General features: G+C 43.4%; 1 protein-coding gene and 1 pseudogene across 1 annotated transcript; one reads left to right on the forward strand and one right to left on the reverse strand.

Annotated features, from left to right (window-relative positions):
- Nucleotides 1–582: 582 nt before the first annotated feature.
- Nucleotides 583–2747, reverse strand: LOC112573554 (annotated as a pseudogene).
- Nucleotides 2748–8298: 5551 nt separating this feature from the next.
- Nucleotides 8299–10783, forward strand: LOC112573557 (tubulin alpha chain, testis-specific-like). Its single transcript, XM_025254038.1, has 5 exons — nt 8299–8316; nt 8677–8899; nt 9027–9328; nt 9772–10299; nt 10441–10783. The coding sequence occupies exons 1-5, from the start codon at nt 8314–8316 to the stop codon at nt 10744–10746; spliced, it is 1362 nt and encodes a 453-aa protein (XP_025109823.1). The 5' UTR covers nt 8299–8313; the 3' UTR covers nt 10747–10783.
- Nucleotides 10784–20639: the final 9856 nt, after the last annotated feature.

The raw sequence follows: 20639 nt of genomic DNA on the forward strand, positions 1-20639 counted from the left end.
GACACTACTGCAATGATGCAAACTGTTTTTTAAAACTAGTTGTTCATCTGTTCCACGTACAGATCCCTACTTTTTACCGTTTGTGTCGATGATGCTGTTATGAGTGCCGTGTCTATTCTATATGCTCATCTTCGTTGTTACCCATCAGGAGATTTGAGCTGAAGCCAGACTACATGTGATCTCCTACCGCCCGAGATAAGAGGCATTAGTGGTGTATTTCTCCATAAAATTGGATCAGCATAGCTCCAGGGGGCTCTCTACACGTACCATATTCCCTTCTTAACTGTCACAAAATTTTTAAGTCCGTCACAATTGTTTCAAAAAAACTTCAAAGCAAGATTTTAATCATATCCGGCAGATTGAAGCAGTTTTAAGATGATAACATTAATGATCAGTACGTCGAACCTCGTGCTCAATAAAATAAGCATTTCAGGATTTTAAATAATTTATTGAAGGAAAAAAAGATGAATAATAGCATCTTTAAGACCAATGTAGATGGAAATGCACTCAAGCTGCAAAAAGAAAAGATGCTAACAGAAAAGTCACTAGCGACAAACGATTACACAAAAAGAGATTTGTTTAGTGTTCTATAAACTGTTAATATTCCTCTCCGTCCTCTTCAGCATGCGACTCAGCCGAGTCAACACCGACCTCCTCGTAGTCCTTCTCCAGGGCCGCCAGATCCTCACGGGCCTCGGAGAACTCGCCCTCCTCCATGCCCTCACCCACGTACCAGTGCACGAAGGCGCGCTTGGCGTACATGAGGTCGAACTTGTGGTCGAGACGGGCCCAGGCCTCGGCGATGGCCGTGGTGTTGCTCAACATGCACACGGCACGCTGCACCTTGGCCAGGTCACCACCAGGTACTACTGTAGGAGGCTGGTAGTTGATGCCCACCTGTTAAACAAAACAATAGAAGACCATGAGAAAGAAAAGTAAAAAAAAAAAATTTCCCATTTCTAGTAATGTTTCTTGAAGTAAAGAAAAAGCAGATTCTTTAATATAGCTGGTTACCTTAAAGCCAGTGGGACACCAGTCGACGAACTGGATGGAGCGCTTGGTCTTGATGGTGGCGATGGCGGCGTTGACATCCTTAGGCACGACATCACCGCGGTACAGCATGCAGCAGGCCATGTACTTGCCGTGGCGGGGGTCGCACTTGACCATCTGGTTGGCCGGCTCGAAAGCAGGCGTTGGTGATCTCGGCCACCGTCAGCTGCTCGTGGTAGGCCTTCTCGGCGGAGATGACGGGGGCGTAGGTAGCCAGAGGGAAGTGGATGCGGGGGTAGGGCACGAGGTTGGTCTGGAACTCCGTCAGATCGACGTTGAGGGCGCCGTCGAAGCGCAGAGAAGCAGTGATGGAGGACACGATCTGACCCATCAAACGATTGAGATTTGTGTATGAAGGTCGCTCGATGTCGAGGTTTCGTCTGCAGATGTCGTAGATAGCCTCGTTGTCAACCATAAAGGCGCAGTCGGAGTGCTCGAGGGTGGTGTGTGGTGAGTTAAAATGGAGTTGTAGGGCTCAACCACGGCCGTCGATACCTTAAAAACACATTTTCAGGTTATTACGAGAAGATGCTATGGGTAAAGAAAACGAAAGATATAGTAGATAATGTTCGATTATGATAAAAATGGGTGAACATACCTGCGGAGCTGGATAGACGGAAAACTCCAGCTTGGACTTCTTGCCGTAGTCGACAGACAGACGCTCCATCAGGAGAGAGGTGAAGCCAGAGCCGGTGCCGCCACCGAAAGAATGGAAGATGAGGAAACCCTGCAGCCCCGTGCACTGGTCAGCCAGCTTGCGGATGCGGTCGAGGACCAGGTCGACGATCTCCTTGCCGATGGTGTAGTGGCCGCGGGCGTAGTTGTTGGCGGCGTCCTCCTTGCCAGTGACCAGTTGTTCTGGGTGGAAGAGTTGGCGATAGGTGCCTGTACGAACTTCGTCTGCGCACGTGCAAGACAAGCGACAAATATAAGTTGTAGAAGAGTTAGTAAGAAACGAGGATTAAGAAATATTTTCAAATCAAAATACGACTATATTATTAGTTTTTAAAATCATTTAAGATTGCCCATTCAGTTATACATTTACATACCAGACAAAACACGTGATACAGACCAAGTCAAGCGAGCATAAGAGGAACATTGCAAATTTGCGAAATTCACCAAAAAAATTAGCTTAGTGTTCGTAATGGTTTTCACTTCATATTTTTCGATAGAAGGCAAATTGAAATTGCACTCTTATGCTCACCGACGACTGTGGGTTCGAGGTCGACAAAGACTGCACGTGGCACGTGTTTGCCGGCGCCAGTCTCGCTGAAGAAGGTGTTGAAGGAGTCGTCGCCTCCTCCCGTAACTTTACCTGACGGCATCTGACCATCAGGCTGGATGCCGTGCTCCAGACAGTACAGTTCCCAGCAGGCATTGCCGATCTGAACACCGGCCTGACCAACGTGGATGGAGATGCACTCACGCTGCAAGAAAATTTTAATTAGACTGGAAAAAATTTGACTTTAACATGTTGAAGATTTGATAAAGTTCGCGAATCCATTTAAGATCATTTATAAACATCACGAACCTCTTTAACTCAGAAGTAGATATGAAAACAACTAGCGAACTTTAAAACCCGATGTACTACAGTCAGCGTCTATTAAGATGAACTGCATTTGAATGTTAAAAGAGAGAAAAAATAAGGAAAGGGTCTTAGGCCACAAAGCGATACTCACCATATTGAGACAAGATGGCCTCACCGACTAGAACGATCTTAAAAGTCCTCGCTGCCTCTCGCACTCCTCTCTTCTGTGGCAGTTTAAACTTTATATAATGTCGTCGACTGTAAGCTACAGTGAGCACGGTCACGGACCTCATCCCCTGGCGAACAGCTGCATGACTGGGAAAAGCGTGCGAGTGAGCTGTAGTTCACAGTCACGGCACAAAGGTCAGAGGTCACTGGCACATGAGGCGAGTGGCCTAAAGCTGCAACTACTCTGTGAGTTACAAACAAACCATGGCAGGATGTGTATACAAACATGGCTGATGGTTTAGGCGCCATTTTGCCGTTCATTGAACGCCGTGCCGACAGCAAATGTGCGAAACGCATTCGAACGCTTTAGGTAACGCACTCCAGCACTTCTCTTACAGGAAGTAAGATACAGTTACACGGATACTTTCCTTCTCTCTTTCTTCATCTACTCTCCTCCACTGTTTATCACAAAGTCGATTTCTCTGACAAAAATTTACGGTTTTCACGTGACGGAAAAAAAAGTGTTTGCATGACTGTTTGAGCACAAGTAATAAAAGCAGAGAATTCCAATTCTCTGGCAGATAGAATAAGAAAACAAATCCTCCCACTCATAACTCTTTACAAAATCGTTCAATAACGAAAGAGATTAATAGGCTTGATTGTCGAACTTGGCAGACCCCTGAATCTGTTGCAGAACACGAAGGGAGTTGACGGCCGCCATCAATGGCCAGAATGATACATGAGTATGTCTAATGATGTATTAGGCTTGCTGTCAGTTTTTGTTCAATAGACTACATAACAAAAACATGTGTGCACTCTCACACACGCACACAGTACTCCTACAACATCTATATCAAAATCTTTGATCGCTTACCGAGGCTTCCCACCCAAAGTAAACACTTACTCCTAACAATATGAACTTGTATTACATATTACTTATCCATTAGTACAGAAATTCAATCCCTGTCAGTTTAGACTTCGAACACCATCTTTGTGCTTACCCTAATTTTTCTTACGTGATTTTAATGCCTTTGTTTTGTGATGGTGCAGTATTTCAATTGTTTAACTTAGATCGAGGGCAACATGTAAAAATAGCACAACCTTTGCTTATTCTATTACCCTCGTAAATTAAGATTTGTCATTTCTTTCTCTCTCTCAATCACGCATACCTTCTCATTCTCTCTCTCTTCGACACATACACACACAGTTTCTTATTCTGTCTCCTTTTCACTCTTGTTCTCTCTCTAACACACACGCACACATAGTTTTTTCCTCCATTTTTCTCCCACATGCGCACTCGCTGCTAAGTAACAGAAGGTGTGAACCGGAGGTAACACACCTTACAAGATTGAACATGACCAACATGATGGTCAGATTAAAGTTTTTCGTGACTGTCTCGATCGCTACCTGAACCTAGTGGTAGCGAACCTGGAGCCGTGTCGCGTGCCATGACCTACTGAATCATTGAGGCGTGACGGCTTGCTGACCCTGTCTCAGTTCATAGCCGCAAGTGGATACTTCGAGAAATCAATGTACCCCCCCCCCCTCTCTCTGTGATCATGAGTAGTAATCAAGTTTTCATTTTAAAAAAGTTGTCAGAGAAGTTCATGTAAAATCCCCATACATAACCAGTCCGGCCGTAGAAAGGAATATTTTGGAATTTGAACTTGATTTTCGATGTTATTTATTTATGTATTTATTTATTTATTCAGACATACTTTTTGCTTCTTAAATATTTTTTCCTGCCCTCAAACATGGTTGACTGTGAAGACAGGAATCTTGCACAAAATAACACAACTATCTAGGCATCTGTTTCAGTGTGTTTCAGTGATCATTCGAGCAAAATAAAACTAATTATTTTGTAGAAGTTGGTCCAGGCCAGCTAACTACAGCATTTATCGAGAGCTCGCCGCTCACTTGTCAAAGTGCGTGTAGCTAAATAAAGCTCAGGTATGAAGCACTCCAGGTGTGCGTAGTTACGGTAGGTAAACACAAGCCAAACAAACCGTGGTCGCGAAGGCAAATCAATCACGCGTTGAACGGTCGGCGCGCCTGCGGAACTGGTGGGACCACGAACTTGTATTATATACACGTCCATGGTGGGACCGTTGATGACCCCCCCGTGTGGTTCAAGTGTAACTTCAGCTACTGGCGTGACGTGTATCGCTCCAACCCCAGCCTGTAGGTGTCCAGCTTTTCAAAAAGGGAATTGTAGGATATGATCACCCCCCCTAACCCCCTTGTCGTCTTCTTTCTGGAAGCACAAACGTTGCTACAGTGTCTGGTATTTGTGAGTGTGTGTCTCTAGGTTTTTTTGTGTTGTTTTTGCTGTTGTTTTGACAGTTGCAAGGCTGGTAAATATCCCGTTATTTACACGCGGTGTCATCAGACTTTGAAGAAGTGAATATTGATTATTGATAGGCTGTCCCCGGACACAGGTAAAAAGGCTAGGTGTGTTTGTCGATTCGATTTTGCCGTTCGAATCTTAGAGGTTCATTAGGATCGCTAAGGAAATTTTTTGTGTGTATCTAGAATCATCAGGAGGAGTTTTTACACGAATCATTTGTGAGACCAGTGATTAATGTTCATGCTTGTGATGTGTGGCTAACACAACCGACCAGTGTTATAAATCTTCCTTCAAACTTTGCCGATCAATTTTACTTAATTATTTTTCCAGGTCAAAGACCAATCAAGGTAGTTTGTTATATTCGTTCTTGCAGAGAGACTGGTTACACTCATTGTTCTAGTCACACACCTTTGAGGGAGGGTGTGGAGTGGGGAGGGAGTGCAATCAAGTGCCTATAACTCGGTGCTCACCATATCAAGACCTGTAGGGTGGAATACCAGTTGGAGGGGATTCGTACCCGCTCTGTCTTGCGACATGTTGTCTCTTGCTTGGCGGGGTGGCGGAGAACACCTGCCACCCGTACTACCCCCACATCTGTCTAGTCCGCTGAACACAAACACTGCGACGTGAGTGCCTGGGGTGTAGTGGTGTATCACAAGCTCGTGAGCTTGAGTCAACAACTACCACCCACCCTTCCTTAGCAACGTCCCCACAACATGTTGTGTTGTGTCCGATAGACGGTCCTTCATCCACCCCTTAACTTCTCTTGGCTATTTTTCCTTCTCGACTGTTAGAATCTCGGGTCAGGGGTTGGGAGAGTAGCTTATATTGGTGCACATATTACTGATAATATTTTTAGCCCATTGCAGCTATATGCTCCTCGAGGAGTAACAAGCAATGATGGTTACATTGTGTAGGAATCAGGCTTTCCAAATTCCCTCACTTCTAAGCCCTTTTTAACAGACAAGTGTCGACAGATGCAGCTCTGATAATAGGCGAGTAAGATAATAATTTGTGAATAGTGTCCGCGGAACGACTTCATCTGCGCCCCTTTAAACTGTAAACAGCAGGTGTCAGGATACGAAGAATAATACTATCAAATAAATCAGAAAGAAGTTAAACTTTCTGGGACAAAAAGGAGGAGGAGGAGCTACTGGTGTTTTACGCCAACCCAGCATCTAAGGGTATATCACAGCTTAGCAGCCAGCCCTGTAAACAGATGCCACATGCAGAAAATGAACAGCGTGCCTGAGACGAGATTTGAACCTCGGACAGCTGATCATCACTATATTGGTGCCAGGGCTAACTGTTGCACCACCGAACCACCCAGGATAAAGAGGAGTGCATGCTGACACAAATTTTAACAAGAAGAGAAGGAAATTGAGGAAAGTTAGGTTTGGGGAAGTAATGATAGAAGAGAAGATCTGTCTCTCTTTAATTCTCTCTCTCGCTTCCACGGACGCACACTTGCTCTCACACACACGCATGTTACACGAGGATTACAACTAGTATCTGTTATTACTTGTCACTACTGTTGTTGACCCTTCCGTTCATCGTGTGCTGTTTATGTCTTTTTTTTCCTCAAGCTCTGAGAGCATGCTCCTTCATGAGCGTGATCACGTGCTTTATAAATCACACGATTGTTATGATTTTTATGATACAAGCTCGCGTACCACCATGACTATGTGAGTCTCGCGTGTGACTCAGGGCTCGATATATGACACAAGTAAACATGACTGACAGACGTACGTGGAGTGGCACGAGACTGCCACAGACCTACCTGGACAGAGAATATGAGTGACGATCAGGGGGGTGGGGAGTGGAGGTTGTGGTAGAGAGAATCCAAAAATAACAAGTTTCCTCGGGGTGACTGCCTGTATGAACTGACCTCCTACATGACCTGACCTCTTACATACCCGTACATTTTCAAAGGTCCTGAAAGAGTAAAATAAGACGTCTGCACGAAAACTTGCTTTCAGGAAAAAAAAAAAATCGCATTTTTTTAGCGCATCAAAACAAGTTTTTTCAGCGCCTTTGGCTCAAAGAAAAGGAGATTAAGCAGAGAGAGCCCCACTCTGTTACAAACCAAGATGTTGCAAGCTTTGGGTTGCTGAAGAAGGCGTGTGTATACACGTCGAAAGTTACATTTGAGTACTGCTTTTTTTCTCCTGGAATGTAAAGGTTTTGTTTGCCTTCTACTACAGCGCAAGACGCCGTAATGGACAAAGGGAGGCTATCGATTTTCTACACGCAGAGAAAAAGTTATTGGTAGCGTCCCTTTACATGGCTTCGCTCAGTCGACCACTCGAAGCTCTTAGCCGTATGTTTTGCATTAAAATTAAAAATTAATATGGTATCTATATCTATCAATTTATCTGTCTTGCATTTCCGTATGTCTTTCCTGTCTTCATGTAATTCCCTGACATTTGTTTAATCCTTGAACCACATATTTGTCGTGACGGTTAAACAGACGTGGGAGATGTTAATGGAAACGTTAATTATTTTAATTGAGAAATTTAACTGGGATTATAATGGAAATAATAACAAGTCAGTGGATAGGATTACACAAGACGGGTAGGTTCTGTAAGGCGAATCACCATAAAGATAATGTTTAGATGTTTTGCCTAAAAAAGTCCATACAAACTATTATCACCACCATCGTGATCTTTCAGTTATGATCACAATAGCCCTGTTATTAACTTCATGAATTAATGTTTATTAGCGTAACAGTGTAACAGACGATCTGCTTGTTTGGACATCTCAAAACGAATATCACATAGTTGCGCAAGCTCCCAGGAACCTCAACGGCTGACCTTCGTCGCGGACCGCATCAACGACAAATGATGTGCTGACGTCGCTGTTGCTGACAAACAACAAGCAAACCGATGTCATCACTAAGGCTTGTGTTTGTACAGCGAGTGCCTGACAATGGGCGAACTCGTACTGGCATTGGTGGCGACAAACTAGTCTTGATCGACACGTCGATCTGAACATCGCGCTTGGCAGGGTGGAGAAGGTGGGTCTTCTGAATCCAAACTGTTTTCTTCCTTTTTGCAACCCTTGGCAACCTCGTGTCTGGTATAAAGAAGGGATACCCGGAGAAATAAATCAGCAGAGGTAGTGTTTGGACCAAACTACAGCACACTTCTAAATTCTGCTGATCTACAGCTACATTCTGTTTTTTTTTCTCATTGAGTAGAAAGCAATTCATTGCTGCAACATGGTGAGTAATGCACATGATGCCGAAAACGCATTTTATTTTGAGTAAAAAATTAGGCTGCTAAATCTAATCACAAAGTATTTTTTAAAGGTTTCTAACATGACTTTCATATTTTGCTACCTACTAACTACAACTAGAATAAACAGTAAACGATTTCATAAATCATCGACTCCCATCAATTTGTCGATAAATTGAGATCAACAAATCATTGTTCAAGATATGAAATTTCTGTCTAGCCTAGAGGAGGAGCTTAACCATCTCGTTGGTTAACATTTATATCCTAATAAATCAGTTTCGCAATTGGTTCAGGAAGGATAAAAAGCAGAAGAACTTTTACAGTGTGATGATTTATGTTGTTCACAGCGTGAGTGCATCTCCGTCCACGTTGGTCAGGCCGGTATCCAGATCGGCAATGCCTGCTGGGAACTGTACTGTCTGGAGCACGGCATCCAGCCTGATGGTCAGATGCCGTCCGACAAGACCATCGGAGGAGGCGACGACTCCTTCAACACCTTCTTCAGCGAGACGGGCGCCGGGAAGCACGTGCCACGTGCAGTCTTCGTCGACCTCGAGCCCACCGTCGTCGGTGAGAAAATATGACAACATGTCAAATAGAGAAAATATAATTGTGAACAATGTAACAAATATTTCAGAAACAGTTTCTTACTCATAAGTATCTCTACCATTCACTAACATACTTTTCTCCATTTTAGATGAGGTTCGCACCGGAACCTACCGCCAGCTTTTTCACCCCGAACAACTCATCACCGGTAAGGAAGACGCTGCCAACAACTACGCTCGCGGTCACTACACCATCGGCAAGGAGATCATCGACCTCGTCCTCGATCGCATCCGCAAGCTGTCTGACCAGTGCTCGGGGCTGCAGGGTTTCCTCATCTTCCATTCCTTCGGTGGCGGCACCGGCTCTGGCTTCACCTCTCTCCTGATGGAACGTCTGTCTGTGGATTATGGAAAAAAGTGCAAGCTAGAGTTTGCTGTGTACCCTGCTCCTCAGGTCCCCAAAAGTTTTCCTTCCTTTTTCTTTGTTCCTTTCTTTATCATGTCTTTCGTATATTTTTCGCCTGAGATTTTTGAGCGATTACGTCGACGCGTCTGTCAAAGGTCACTGTAGGCAGTAACTGTTCAAACAGCTGATCGAAGACAAGATGCATCCTCATAAAGATAACAACGCCCACACAGCAAATAAGATCATCTTTTCCCATCTAAAGGCCCTCGCGTTCTCAGAAACATTGTATTTGAACACTCTATGTAGCTATAAAACAGAAGACTCACTCTTGACTTTGCTTTGCGTGATCATTTTACACGGCTACACAAATACTGTACACGTTTTTTAGCACCTATATGTTCATGGTTACTACTTGTAAGAACTGCGTTGTCGTCTTTATATTTATGAAATGAATTCAAAATGAACAGAAATTTTCATTGTCTACGTGAAAGGTTTCTACTGCCGTGGTTGAGCCCTACAACTCCATTCTCACCACACACACCACCCTCGAGCACTCCGATTGCGCCTTCATGGTAGACAACGAGGCTATCTACGACATCTGCAGACGAAACCTCGACATCGACCGACCGACGTACACCAACCTCAACCGTCTTATCGGTCAGATCGTGTCCTCCATCACCGCTTCACTGCGCTTCGATGGCGCCCTCAACGTCGACCTGACGGAGTTCCAGACTAACCTCGTGCCCTACCCCCGCATCCACTTCCCTCTGGTCACCTATGCCCCCGTCATCTCTGCGGAGAAGGCCTACCACGAGCAGCTGACGGTGGCCGAGATCACCAACGCCTGCTTCGAGCCGGCCAACCAGATGGTCAAGTGCGACCCTCGCCACGGCAAGTACATGGCCTGCTGCATGCTGTACCGCGGTGATGTCGTGCCCAAGGATGTCAACGCCGCCATCGCCACCATCAAGACCAAGCGCACCATCCAGTTCGTCGACTGGTGTCCCACTGGATTTAAGGTACTTATGGTTAAAAAATTAAAATAAACACTTTGTTTTTGAAAGTAAATTTTATATGAGACTGGAAAGAAACTAACTTTACATTCTGGCATTGGTATAGCTGACCACTGGTTCCTTTCATAGAATATCTTCTTTTGACAGGTGGGCATCAACTACCAGCCTCCTACAGTGGTACCTGGTGGTGACCTGGCCAAGGTGCAGCGTGCCGTGTGCATGTTGAGCAACACCACGGCCATCGCCGAGGCCTGGGCCCGTCTCGACCACAAGTTCGACCTCATGTACGCCAAGCGCGCCTTCGTGCACTGGTACGTGGGTGAGGGCATGGAGGAGGGCGAGTTCTCCGAGGCCCGTGAGGATCTGGCAGCCCTGGAGAAGGACTACGAGGAGGTCGGCGTCGACTCCGTAGAGGGCGAGGGTGAAGGAGAAGGAGAGGGAGAAGAATATTAACTTTATAGGTATATCACTTTATTTTCTAGAAAATAGCGACTTTTCTTAGCATTAATTGTTCCTGTGTTGAAAAGCAAGAAAGTAAATTAATCTACATCTAGGTTTCAACCACTTCGTTTACTTTAGTGGTTTTCAGTATATCGGTGTTTGCTTTTTCTCTGTCCTGACTTTGTTGTCAATTTAGAGAAAGTTATATTCTAGGCGAATGAGAGCACTAAATATTGACTGACAAACTAAAGAGCAGACTACTCTTTAAGACTGAAATTTATGTGCACCACTTATACATCCATTATGCTTTTTATATTCTTTTCGGCGTCAAATGCGTTTCCGTTAGTTGCATGGATTTGTGTCTGTTAGTTTGCGTTGTGTAGGCTGGTGAAAAACTCAAAAAAGGAATATCAGAGCATACCTCTTAGAATGTTTATTTATTTTTAATAAACTGTTTCATTGACTTTATTTTTTGTATTTGGCACCATAAGTACTTTAAAATAAAAATAGATAAATATATAGAAGTATCTCGTCATGCTTTTTTTCTTGCATATTTTCTTGTGACGTGCATAATCGCTTAAAACTATGCCAAATATATTAAAAGTAAGCAATTATGTGAAGAACAATGTTTGCATATTCATTTACTTTATTTAAATAAGCGGTATGTGTGTGTGACTGGGACAGAGTGGTATAGCTCTACTACGGCGTTTGACTTGTACAAAGAACGGGAGACAACTCTGAGCTTGTATTGAGAGCAAAGAGAAAGAGGAGTTGCTTCCCTTTGTACACCAATGCGGCATCAGTGATTTCATTGATCCTAGTCAAGTGTCCATTAAGACGGGTCAGACTGAGAATACCAACTTTGTGGACTTCTCATAGACTAAGAGAACTAATTTGTGGGTTTCTCATACTTTGTATGTATACACGGTCGCCTTAAAGGGCCTACAGTACACACGTGTTTTGTGGCTACCTGTTGTCTCTATAAACAAATGCTATGTGTTTCGGTGTTCGATTAAAGCTTTTTGATCGATTTTCACTCTTTTGCATGCATGCACACAAGCACACGCGCACACACAAGCACAGATAGCAATGTACTGTTCAGGTGCTGCCCTCAAAATGACATATGAAGACAAACCACCTAATTACTAAAAAAAAAGAAAAAGAAAAAAAAAGAAAGGTAACAAAACCGCAAAAAGATGCATTAAAAGGATGCCAAAATACTGCAAACCTTATTAGTTTTACTAGTGAAAAAATTTGATTTAATGGACGCATAAAAATAATTACTGCAGGAACATCGGGCTATTTTAGCCCAGATCCTTGCATATTCCTCCACCCTCACCCTGTACCCACCTCAAGTTCCACTTAGAAGTTTAAAAACCTAACCCAATCAGGACCTGTTCTCGCCTCCAGCTTATTTGGGTGGATGATGTTTAACACCCTCATTAGTCTGTAATGATCCCCGTATACAGTGTGCAGAGACTTCAGACCCCGACTCCAGAGAGACCTTGCAAATATTCACACTGCATGCAGAGTGAAAGTGCGTTCTGTCGGTGTGTCCGCACGTGTGGCCTGGGGCCTTAACGTCTGCTGCAAGCTGCCGCATACACCCCACAGTACTGTCGTGGCATACATGACACAGGACTGTGGACTTGGCAGGATCGCTAACAGTCAGCTCTGGTCTTTCTCCGAATGTGGAAGAAGTTCACAGAACCTTGCCTTACTGGTGTCATATCATAAGAAAGAAAGACAGACACAAACACTCTCAGCTAAGCAACTAATGTTTTAGGATCAGTTTGGTTGATTGCTCTGTTTTAGCATCTTAACGGTTGGCCCCTTAGGGACCTGCTGTCTTTCGCACTGAGCAGCACGACGCCTGGGGCAAGCTGCAGGATGTAAAAACTTTCTCATATTAGTCAGCATCACTAGGTATTTGACACTGGTGGTCCATGATCTGGCTCCTAGCGAGCTCACCTAACCGACTGTAGTCGTGAGTTTAAAATTAATGAAAGAAAAACTAGTTGAGATTGGTTCAGCACTAGCAGTTAAAAACTCGGAAGAGCTTCGATTTTAGTTACTCGAAGATCTGTAAAGTTGCCTCAAAATAAAACCACGAAATAGAATCCTTTGCTTCATCCCCACGCAGGTTTCTGGGACGTTCTTGCTGCATCTCTTGAAACTTTTCTTGATCACCACCAGGATCGAAGCTTGCTATCCGCGGCATTGCATATTAACCCCTTCTGCCTGTTCTCGATGGTTTTTATGGTTGACTACACACCTGGAAGGAAACAGAACATTAAAAATATTACAAGCACGTAAATACAGACTTGAATTTCGCTCCTGTTCTTCAACTCTGAAGAAATTTCCTTTATTCTTAAAGTAGCGCTGACAAATATAGTACCATAAGAAATAATTATTACTTCTGCCTTACAATGAACATTCAATGTTTAAATATTTGAGAAAAGGTTGGTGCATAGCTTTTCTATCCTTTACTGATTGTTGTGACTTTTCGTGACATGTTACTTGTACAGTTCTTGCTTTTAACTTTCTCTTTCTCCGTGTTTTAGGGACATTTGTCTTGGAATCTCTGGGTAATAGTTACAAAGGAGTACAATCTTACAATCTTACAATCTTTCAAGCTAAGTGCCGAACGTCTTTCTTTCTTCTCCCCGACCTTTGTCCATCTTTCTTGATCGCCTTCTGTAAGCACGCTGGGGTGTAGCAGTGCTATAACAACACAACAACACATCTGTTTACATCAAAGACAAAATGTGCCGAGTGGCAGAGTGACAGCAGGAATTTGTTAAGCTCTGCAAGCCCTCGCCTCCAGCAAGAGTTGATTCTGTTCCAGCAGAATGAAAGAGTTTATTCTCGACGTTTAATTTAATATTTTTTCCCGTTTTCTTGAGACGACAAATCCTGCTCAGTCTGTAAAACCATGCTCTTCTCATTATTTGTTTTTGTAGTTTGTAATGTTTGTTTTTGTTTTCCTTCATTTTCTTCCGTTTCTAAGAATTCATCGGATGTGTGGTGAGTTTGAGTTGACTTGATTCTCTTTTGATTGTCGGAAGCTGTTTGTGAACTGCATTCAACACAGGAGAACCCTTCTAACTTTCTCAGGTTGAAATCTTTGTTCTTGTCTAGAATAATATACTGTTACAAAATCACCGAGGACTGCAAGCTTGGAGTTTCTGGACCCTTGAAACATTAATTATTAATTATGAAAACCATTACAAAACCTGTAGAAGCGATTGAAATAAAATCTTCATTAAAAATTAGTGTCTAAAAATATCTACATTTCTTTCCATTCAGACAAGCTAGCAGTGACCAAATTTTTCTTAAATATGTTTTATTTGTAAGCTAAATGCATTTGACATATTTCATTTAATATGTAGCTTTCCTTTTTTTAACATTTCGTCCCTCTAAGTTTCCTTTTCTGCTATCACCCTGGGTAACTGGGACGCTGTGTATAGAGGCTTGTTTGAAAGGAAAGATGGCAAGTAACCACTAAAATGGAAAGAAGGAAAAAAATTAATAAAAAAGTCTTACAGAAAATCCAGGCGATCCCTAAAAATGGAGTTTGCCCTAGTAGTTAGGATAAGGACTCAATGGAGGACTGGAACCTTTGTAGTTCACTATCGAGATCCGTGTCTGTTGTCTCACACGACAGGTTAGCACCAAGGGCAAATAACTCTCGTAAGCCGATTCACAAGTCTGATCTTTTCCCGGAAACGAATGCTCAGCGGCTTTTATTAACGGCATCATAAAGATCAAAGCCGTCAGCTTAAACAGAATGAAGCTGTAAAACTCTTCTTGTTTTTTTTAAAAAAATCTTTTCGCACATCATCAGGAATTTGTAGCGCATCAATGCAATTTTTCTGCCCTCAAGCGGTTTTGAAGGACTGGCGATTAAAGGTCTAGTGGAGGATTCGTCTCCCACGCAAGGCTTGCAGCAAACCGTTAAACACGTTTAATTCAGGTCCTGTTACTGTACCCAGTCAAAATACAATAATGATTTGTGATGGAGCTTCCAAGCGAACAATGACTGGACCAAGTACTCGCCATTGCCATGTGGACCCAAACAAGCTTATAATCGCATACATTTACTAATACATATCACACGAAACAATAATTCATAGAGGTAAACTCATAAAAGTTCTCCCTAAAAAAATCCCAAACAAAACAGATTGAAATACTCAAAATCTCAAAGAATCACGGACTCAAAAGATTTTTAAGTGAATAGAAAATTAGAACGTCTGGTCAGGACTTTAGACATCCTCAAAGAAGACTGTCACAGGTTGGAGTTCTCTAAAATAAATAACAATGGCAAAAATGGTTGAATTAATTCATGACTGGCCTCACCCTGATCTTCACAGATACCCGTGGAGCATCTTCATGACGCCTTTACTTCAAAGAAATAAAAGCCGACACGAGAAACTCGTATCCACGCTCACCTACTCAAATCACTCGCCATCTACCCACCCTTTCCTCTTTTCCGTTCCCTTCCCACCCGAGTGTTTTATATAAAAAAAAGTTTTCTACAGTTTGTTTACTTCACTGATTAAAGTATTTTTTTCCGAGAAAAAATTCGCAAACATGATGTCCAATGCGATTAAAGTGAACGATTGTTTTGCAACCTGAAATTTGATCGGACATAATTCAGAAAGGCAGCACCACAAGCACTCTTTGAGATGAGGTAGATCGAACCCTAAGTGATAATACCATAAAAGGACTTGATGGTCTGCGTTCGACATAAACTCACTCTGTTACCCAAGAATCTGTTCATCATCGATTACTTCGCTTCACTTGGTTTGTATAACGCAGATGTTAAGGGAGATAAGAGATCCTGTCGTCTGTAAAATTGAACCACGAGGGTGATAACTGGTCAACTGGAGTCGCTACCACAGCGTCAGTGAGAGAACAAAATAAAACATAACACGAACATCTTGTCCTGATGCTTCGCGATTGCCTGTACTTCTGAGTCCGAAATAGAATATTTCTCAGTCTGTCTGTCTGTCTTTCTTTCTTTCAGGCAAAATTTCTTTCTTTCTTTCTTTCTTTCTTTCTTTCTTTCTTTCTTTCTTTCTTTCTTTCTTTCTTAATTTCTTTCTTTTGTCTTAGAAACTTGAGTGCGGAGGAACTCTCACATGTGTGTGTGTGTTCGTGCACGTGCAGATGTAACTTTGTTGCCTCCGCAAAGCAGCCATCACCTACCCCTCCCTCTGATCAGCCGATAAGATCCAACATTTACAGGTGTGGCATTCACCAACAAACGCTGTAACATCCCGTTAGCCAGGTGTCCTTTGTTGGGCCTTACCCGAGGGGTTAAATAAACACCGAAGTATTAACGAGTTTTAATTGTGTTGTTGTTTGACAGGGAGTAATGGGATGTTTGTCTGTAGTTGACATTGGTGAAGTAACATCAGAGCATTAACTGCTTTATTTAATGAGCGCGCATTTGTGCTCGTGCATGTGTGTGTGAGTAAGAAGTGAGAGTGAATGTGTTAGAGGAATTTCAGATCGCGATTGCCTGAAAACTAATTTCTCCCTCAGTATGGCGGCTCTTGAATGACACAACTGCAAGAGTTCTCGCTCCTCACAGAGGCATGCGCCGTGCTGACGCAGGTTTATAATCTTGGTACATCGAGTTTCTGCACCCCCCTCCATCCCCAGCTCATCTTGTTTATCCCCCCTTTATGCCCGGCGAACCACTCACGTTGTGTGTCAGGCTCTGACGTAGAAGACTGCGTCACGACGGCGAAGAATGCTGGGAAGGAATCACGCGATGAAAGATCGCCGATGTAGGATGGGCGAGATTACATATCTTCGCTAAATAATTTAGAGCGTTGTCGCTCAGGTGTTCTCGCACCTGCTCGAGCCAAGAGATGAGATGTCGGAGAGGATGAGGGTCATGATGTTGACTACGCCAGAGGAAGAGCGGCAAAAAAAAAAAAAAAAAAAAAAAAAAATCAGAAGTAATTGGATTTTAGAGAACATTGGTAAATGAAGTCACCGAGGCATGTGCTAACGAAGTTGTTGTTGTTGTTATTATCGGAATATCAAGTGATTTAGGACCAAAAAGTCATCAAGGGGAACCTTTACGTTTTGACTTAATGAAAACTCGGTTGCATTGTAATTAGGTCAGACAATATGGGTCAAAGTACACGGTACATTACAGATATGTGTTTTGCTGAGGTACTTCCGGTCAGAAAGAACTCGGGGCTCGGCGTGTGACGTGTCCATTAGGCGCTAACTGCTCGTAAAACAGTTTGATGCACGTGCCTCCACCCCACACCCCCTTCTTGCAGGGTGCCGACAGGTTTCACCTAAAGACCGTGGCCTTCCCCAGACTGTCTGACCTGCGAGCACTCATCCACCTGTTCCAGTCCTGGAGCTTTACAAACAACAAGGCATAAACCAGACAGAGCTGCCCTCCCACTGACGTCACATCCTGGTGGCGTGCTCACTAGAAAATGCTCATCGTGAGTAACGGTTCAGTTATGAGAAAGAGGGAGGGAGCGAGAGGGAGGAGGGGGAGAGAACGTGGTGCGGGGCATGAGAGACGAGTAATGGCACGTGACGTCTCGAGCTAAGAAAAAATAATTTTTTTTAATTTGTGTAATTTTTGATAGAGGGAAACTGATGAGGATTAATGAAACTCAGAAAAAAAGAGTTCTCATTCTGCTCAAAGACGAAGAAGCGGGAAAGGATTTAGCTTTGTAGTCGCACCTGGTAAAATATATTTTATCTCACCTCGATTCCTGTCAGCCTGCGTCTCGTCTCATCCCAGGATAAAGGTCTGCGCGAGGCCTGCTGGAATGAAGCACAGGTTAGGTGCCCAAAGCTGGAATGAGAAAAACACACACACACCCGTAAGGTTAAACACTTTTCCCCACCCCAAGACTTTGTTCTGTTAAGATGTTTTTGCTGGAACACGAAAAAAGTGCTAACCACAGCTAGAAAGAGCTTATGGCTTCCTGTCAAGACATAAATACCACTAGGGTACTGTTTGCAGTTTTCATATTTGATATTACTTATTGGTAATTGGTTATTTTTTGTGCTGGTCTTTGTTGAAGTTCTACTCACTGGAAAGGAAGGACCCCACTATCCGTTTTGAGGTCATGTGGAAGACTATAATTTTGGTTAATTTCTGGAGTTCTCACAGTAAATCAAGCATTCATTTGAATCATAGTGACCCTTAGCTGAATGCTGTGTGGAAGGATGTGGCGGCGGAAAAAAGTGGTTTGGCGACTAGCTCTGGAACTCGATGGGATGTCTGGAAGCCAGTGTAAACACAAACGGAGAAAGGCAGACCGAGACAAACTCTTCCTTGCATGTTCACCCTCCACACCCACCGCCCTTTACATCTTTCGTCGGAAATATGAAACTAAGTATGAAAAGATTGCGACCAGGACAGACGTGTGATTGGCTGTTCCAACAGCGGGACGTGCAGACAGGTGCACTTGAGCTCACCCAACAGTTCTTCAGAGACTTGCAGTAAGAGAACCTTCTTCCAGACAAAACCTTGTAATAACACAGGATGGGGACACATGAAGTGTCTTCAATCGGTGATTAGTCCTAAAATCTCAATGTATTTTTACTTTTATTGTTATCTTTGTCGAAATCTGGGAAATGTACGAAAAGAAAAAGTTTAGGTGAGAACACGAAGAAATTGGTGATGTACATCTGTGATAGCTAAAGCTTAGTGTCACAGCTGGCAATATAGCTATGTGGTCGTTTTTGTTATCTTTAATTATTTTAAATTTTGCTCTTTTTTGGTTTGCTTGTTTGTTAATTATTTTGTTTTACCCGTATTTGTGAAGTTATCTGCTTGTAAAACTTGAACACACCAAGATATATACATATATATGTTTGTATATCTGGTTGGGCTTGTCGTCTAAAGAAAAAAATTCTGTCTTGGACTTCCTCGGATCGTCAATAAAGTTTGATTTAATTTGAGATAGGGTCTGGAAAGCGTTGTATTGTACTAAAACGTTTAAATTTTGTTTGCCAAAAAGAAGTACAACAACACAACAACAACAATTTTATGAAGTTAGGACTGCACACAGTCGGATTCCCTCACTCTCTCTCTCTCTCACACACATACACAGTTCTACACGCCTTCACACAACGCGGCGATCAACTACAGTAAACTCACGCATGCGCACTCAAGCGGAAGAGATCATCACAGCCATGAAGATTTACTCAGCGAGAGATTCCACCCGCCATCTGCATTCTTCCCATGAAGCTGGCTACAGCGCTTGGCTTTAATGCCGTTTAACGGCTCCATTTTCATCGCCATCGTCATTTGCATCCCCGGAACCTGTCCTCGTTCCCACAGCAGCAACATCGGAACAACATCGCTGTTTGCGTCGGTGTGTCAGTGGCTCCCCCTGCACGGTGGTCGTCCCAGGCACGAGAAGCACGCACAGAACGAGTGGAATACAAGGTTTTGGCACTTTGATGGCCCGCTGCATGAGGCTGTAACCATGGTGATTGGGCATTCTGGGAAATGCCAGAAACAGGAGTTTATTTGTGGCGACGGTCTAGACGTGTACAGGGACACTTGATACTTTTGTTGTTCTGTGTTTTGTTCCGCAGTCCTGTGGTCTCACCACAGCATTAACCCCGAACCGTCCATTTGCTTTTTACAGACAAGTGCATTCGTAGCTCTACGTCAGTACACAAAATAGCGCAGACAGGCTGGAGAATGCTTCATGTTTATAAACAATAACAGTTGTTGGTACTTTTACATAAATAAATGCATTTTGTGACTGTTCAAACACACACGGACACACAATCCCCACAAACACCTAAACACACGCATGCACGCATACATGGGTACACAACTGTTAATGTGATCAAATGCCTTTTTATGATCGACAAATATGCAAAACAATTAATTCCATAACAAAGAGTGAAAGCGAGGTCAACAGTCGACTGAGTCGTTCTGAGACATGATTCCATGTTCTGAAGAAATATTTACCTTTTCTTTAACATTCGTAATTAGGAATTAGCTCATGAACACTGCTTTTTCTGCTTTTTACAATCGTAGCTACTAGTGAACAACCTCTTCAGTTTTGTTCTTTGATTAATATTTAATAATTCCATTAACTCTATGTCCCAAAGGAAATCAGTTCATTACGATTTCACTTATTTTCGAATCATCTAGGCAAGCAAAGACACAATCTATTTATTTTCCTTTACATTGGGTTTGCCTAAACATGGGGGATGGCAAACACTCTCTCACCAGAATCAGGGTTTGTAGAATCAATGGCACCAACCTGGACAATAACGGCTTTGCTATTATATGACAACAAATAGCACCAAGCTTCATCACAACACGACAGTAGGAATTAGAGAACACTTCATTAACCATGAACACTTCAAAGCTCTGTAGCGAGAGCTCAGTGCTGATGGAGAATCGAAGTGGACCATACTCACAACTGTGGGTGTCCATGAAGGGTACCCTCGTCATGCTGCATTGTTTCACAATTTTGTTTGGACAACATCATGCGAGAAACCCTTCACGGCCATCACACCTCCATGTCCATCAGTTGGAAGCCTGCAATGTAAGCCTTACAGACGATCTGGATGTGATGGCGGGAACCAGATGTGACCTGCAGGACCTTACCAACCAACTGATCGCACGTGTGGGGCAGGGCATCACCCGGCACCGTCTGTCAGGATTCCATGTGGGGTGGACAGAGGAAGAACTGGTTCGCGGTATAGACTGGGGATTGTACACATTACCTGCCTGTAACTGTTTGTAACAGGCTGAAGTGGTTAGTCGTGTCAACCGCTACGTTTGTCCACGTGTTGGTCGCCACGATCACTCCGAGCGGCCCTCCTCTCCTCCCCCCCCCCGCTCCTGTATCTAGGGGTAGGGGGAGACAAGTCACCAGAGC

The sequence above is a fragment of the Pomacea canaliculata genome, linkage group LG10, assembly GCF_003073045.1.
Source record: "Pomacea canaliculata isolate SZHN2017 linkage group LG10, ASM307304v1, whole genome shotgun sequence".
In the NCBI taxonomy this organism is placed as follows: Eukaryota; Metazoa; Mollusca; class Gastropoda; order Architaenioglossa; family Ampullariidae; genus Pomacea; species Pomacea canaliculata.

Coding starts and splice junctions, on each gene's coding strand:
- LOC112573557 (XM_025254038.1), top strand. Junction 9,329..9,771: donor CTGTGTACCCTGCTCCTCAG/GTCCCCAAAAGT, acceptor TCTACGTGAAAG/GTTTCTACTGCCGTGGTTGA. Junction 10,300..10,440: donor GGTGTCCCACTGGATTTAAG/GTACTTATGGTT, acceptor TTCTTTTGACAG/GTGGGCATCAACTACCAGCC.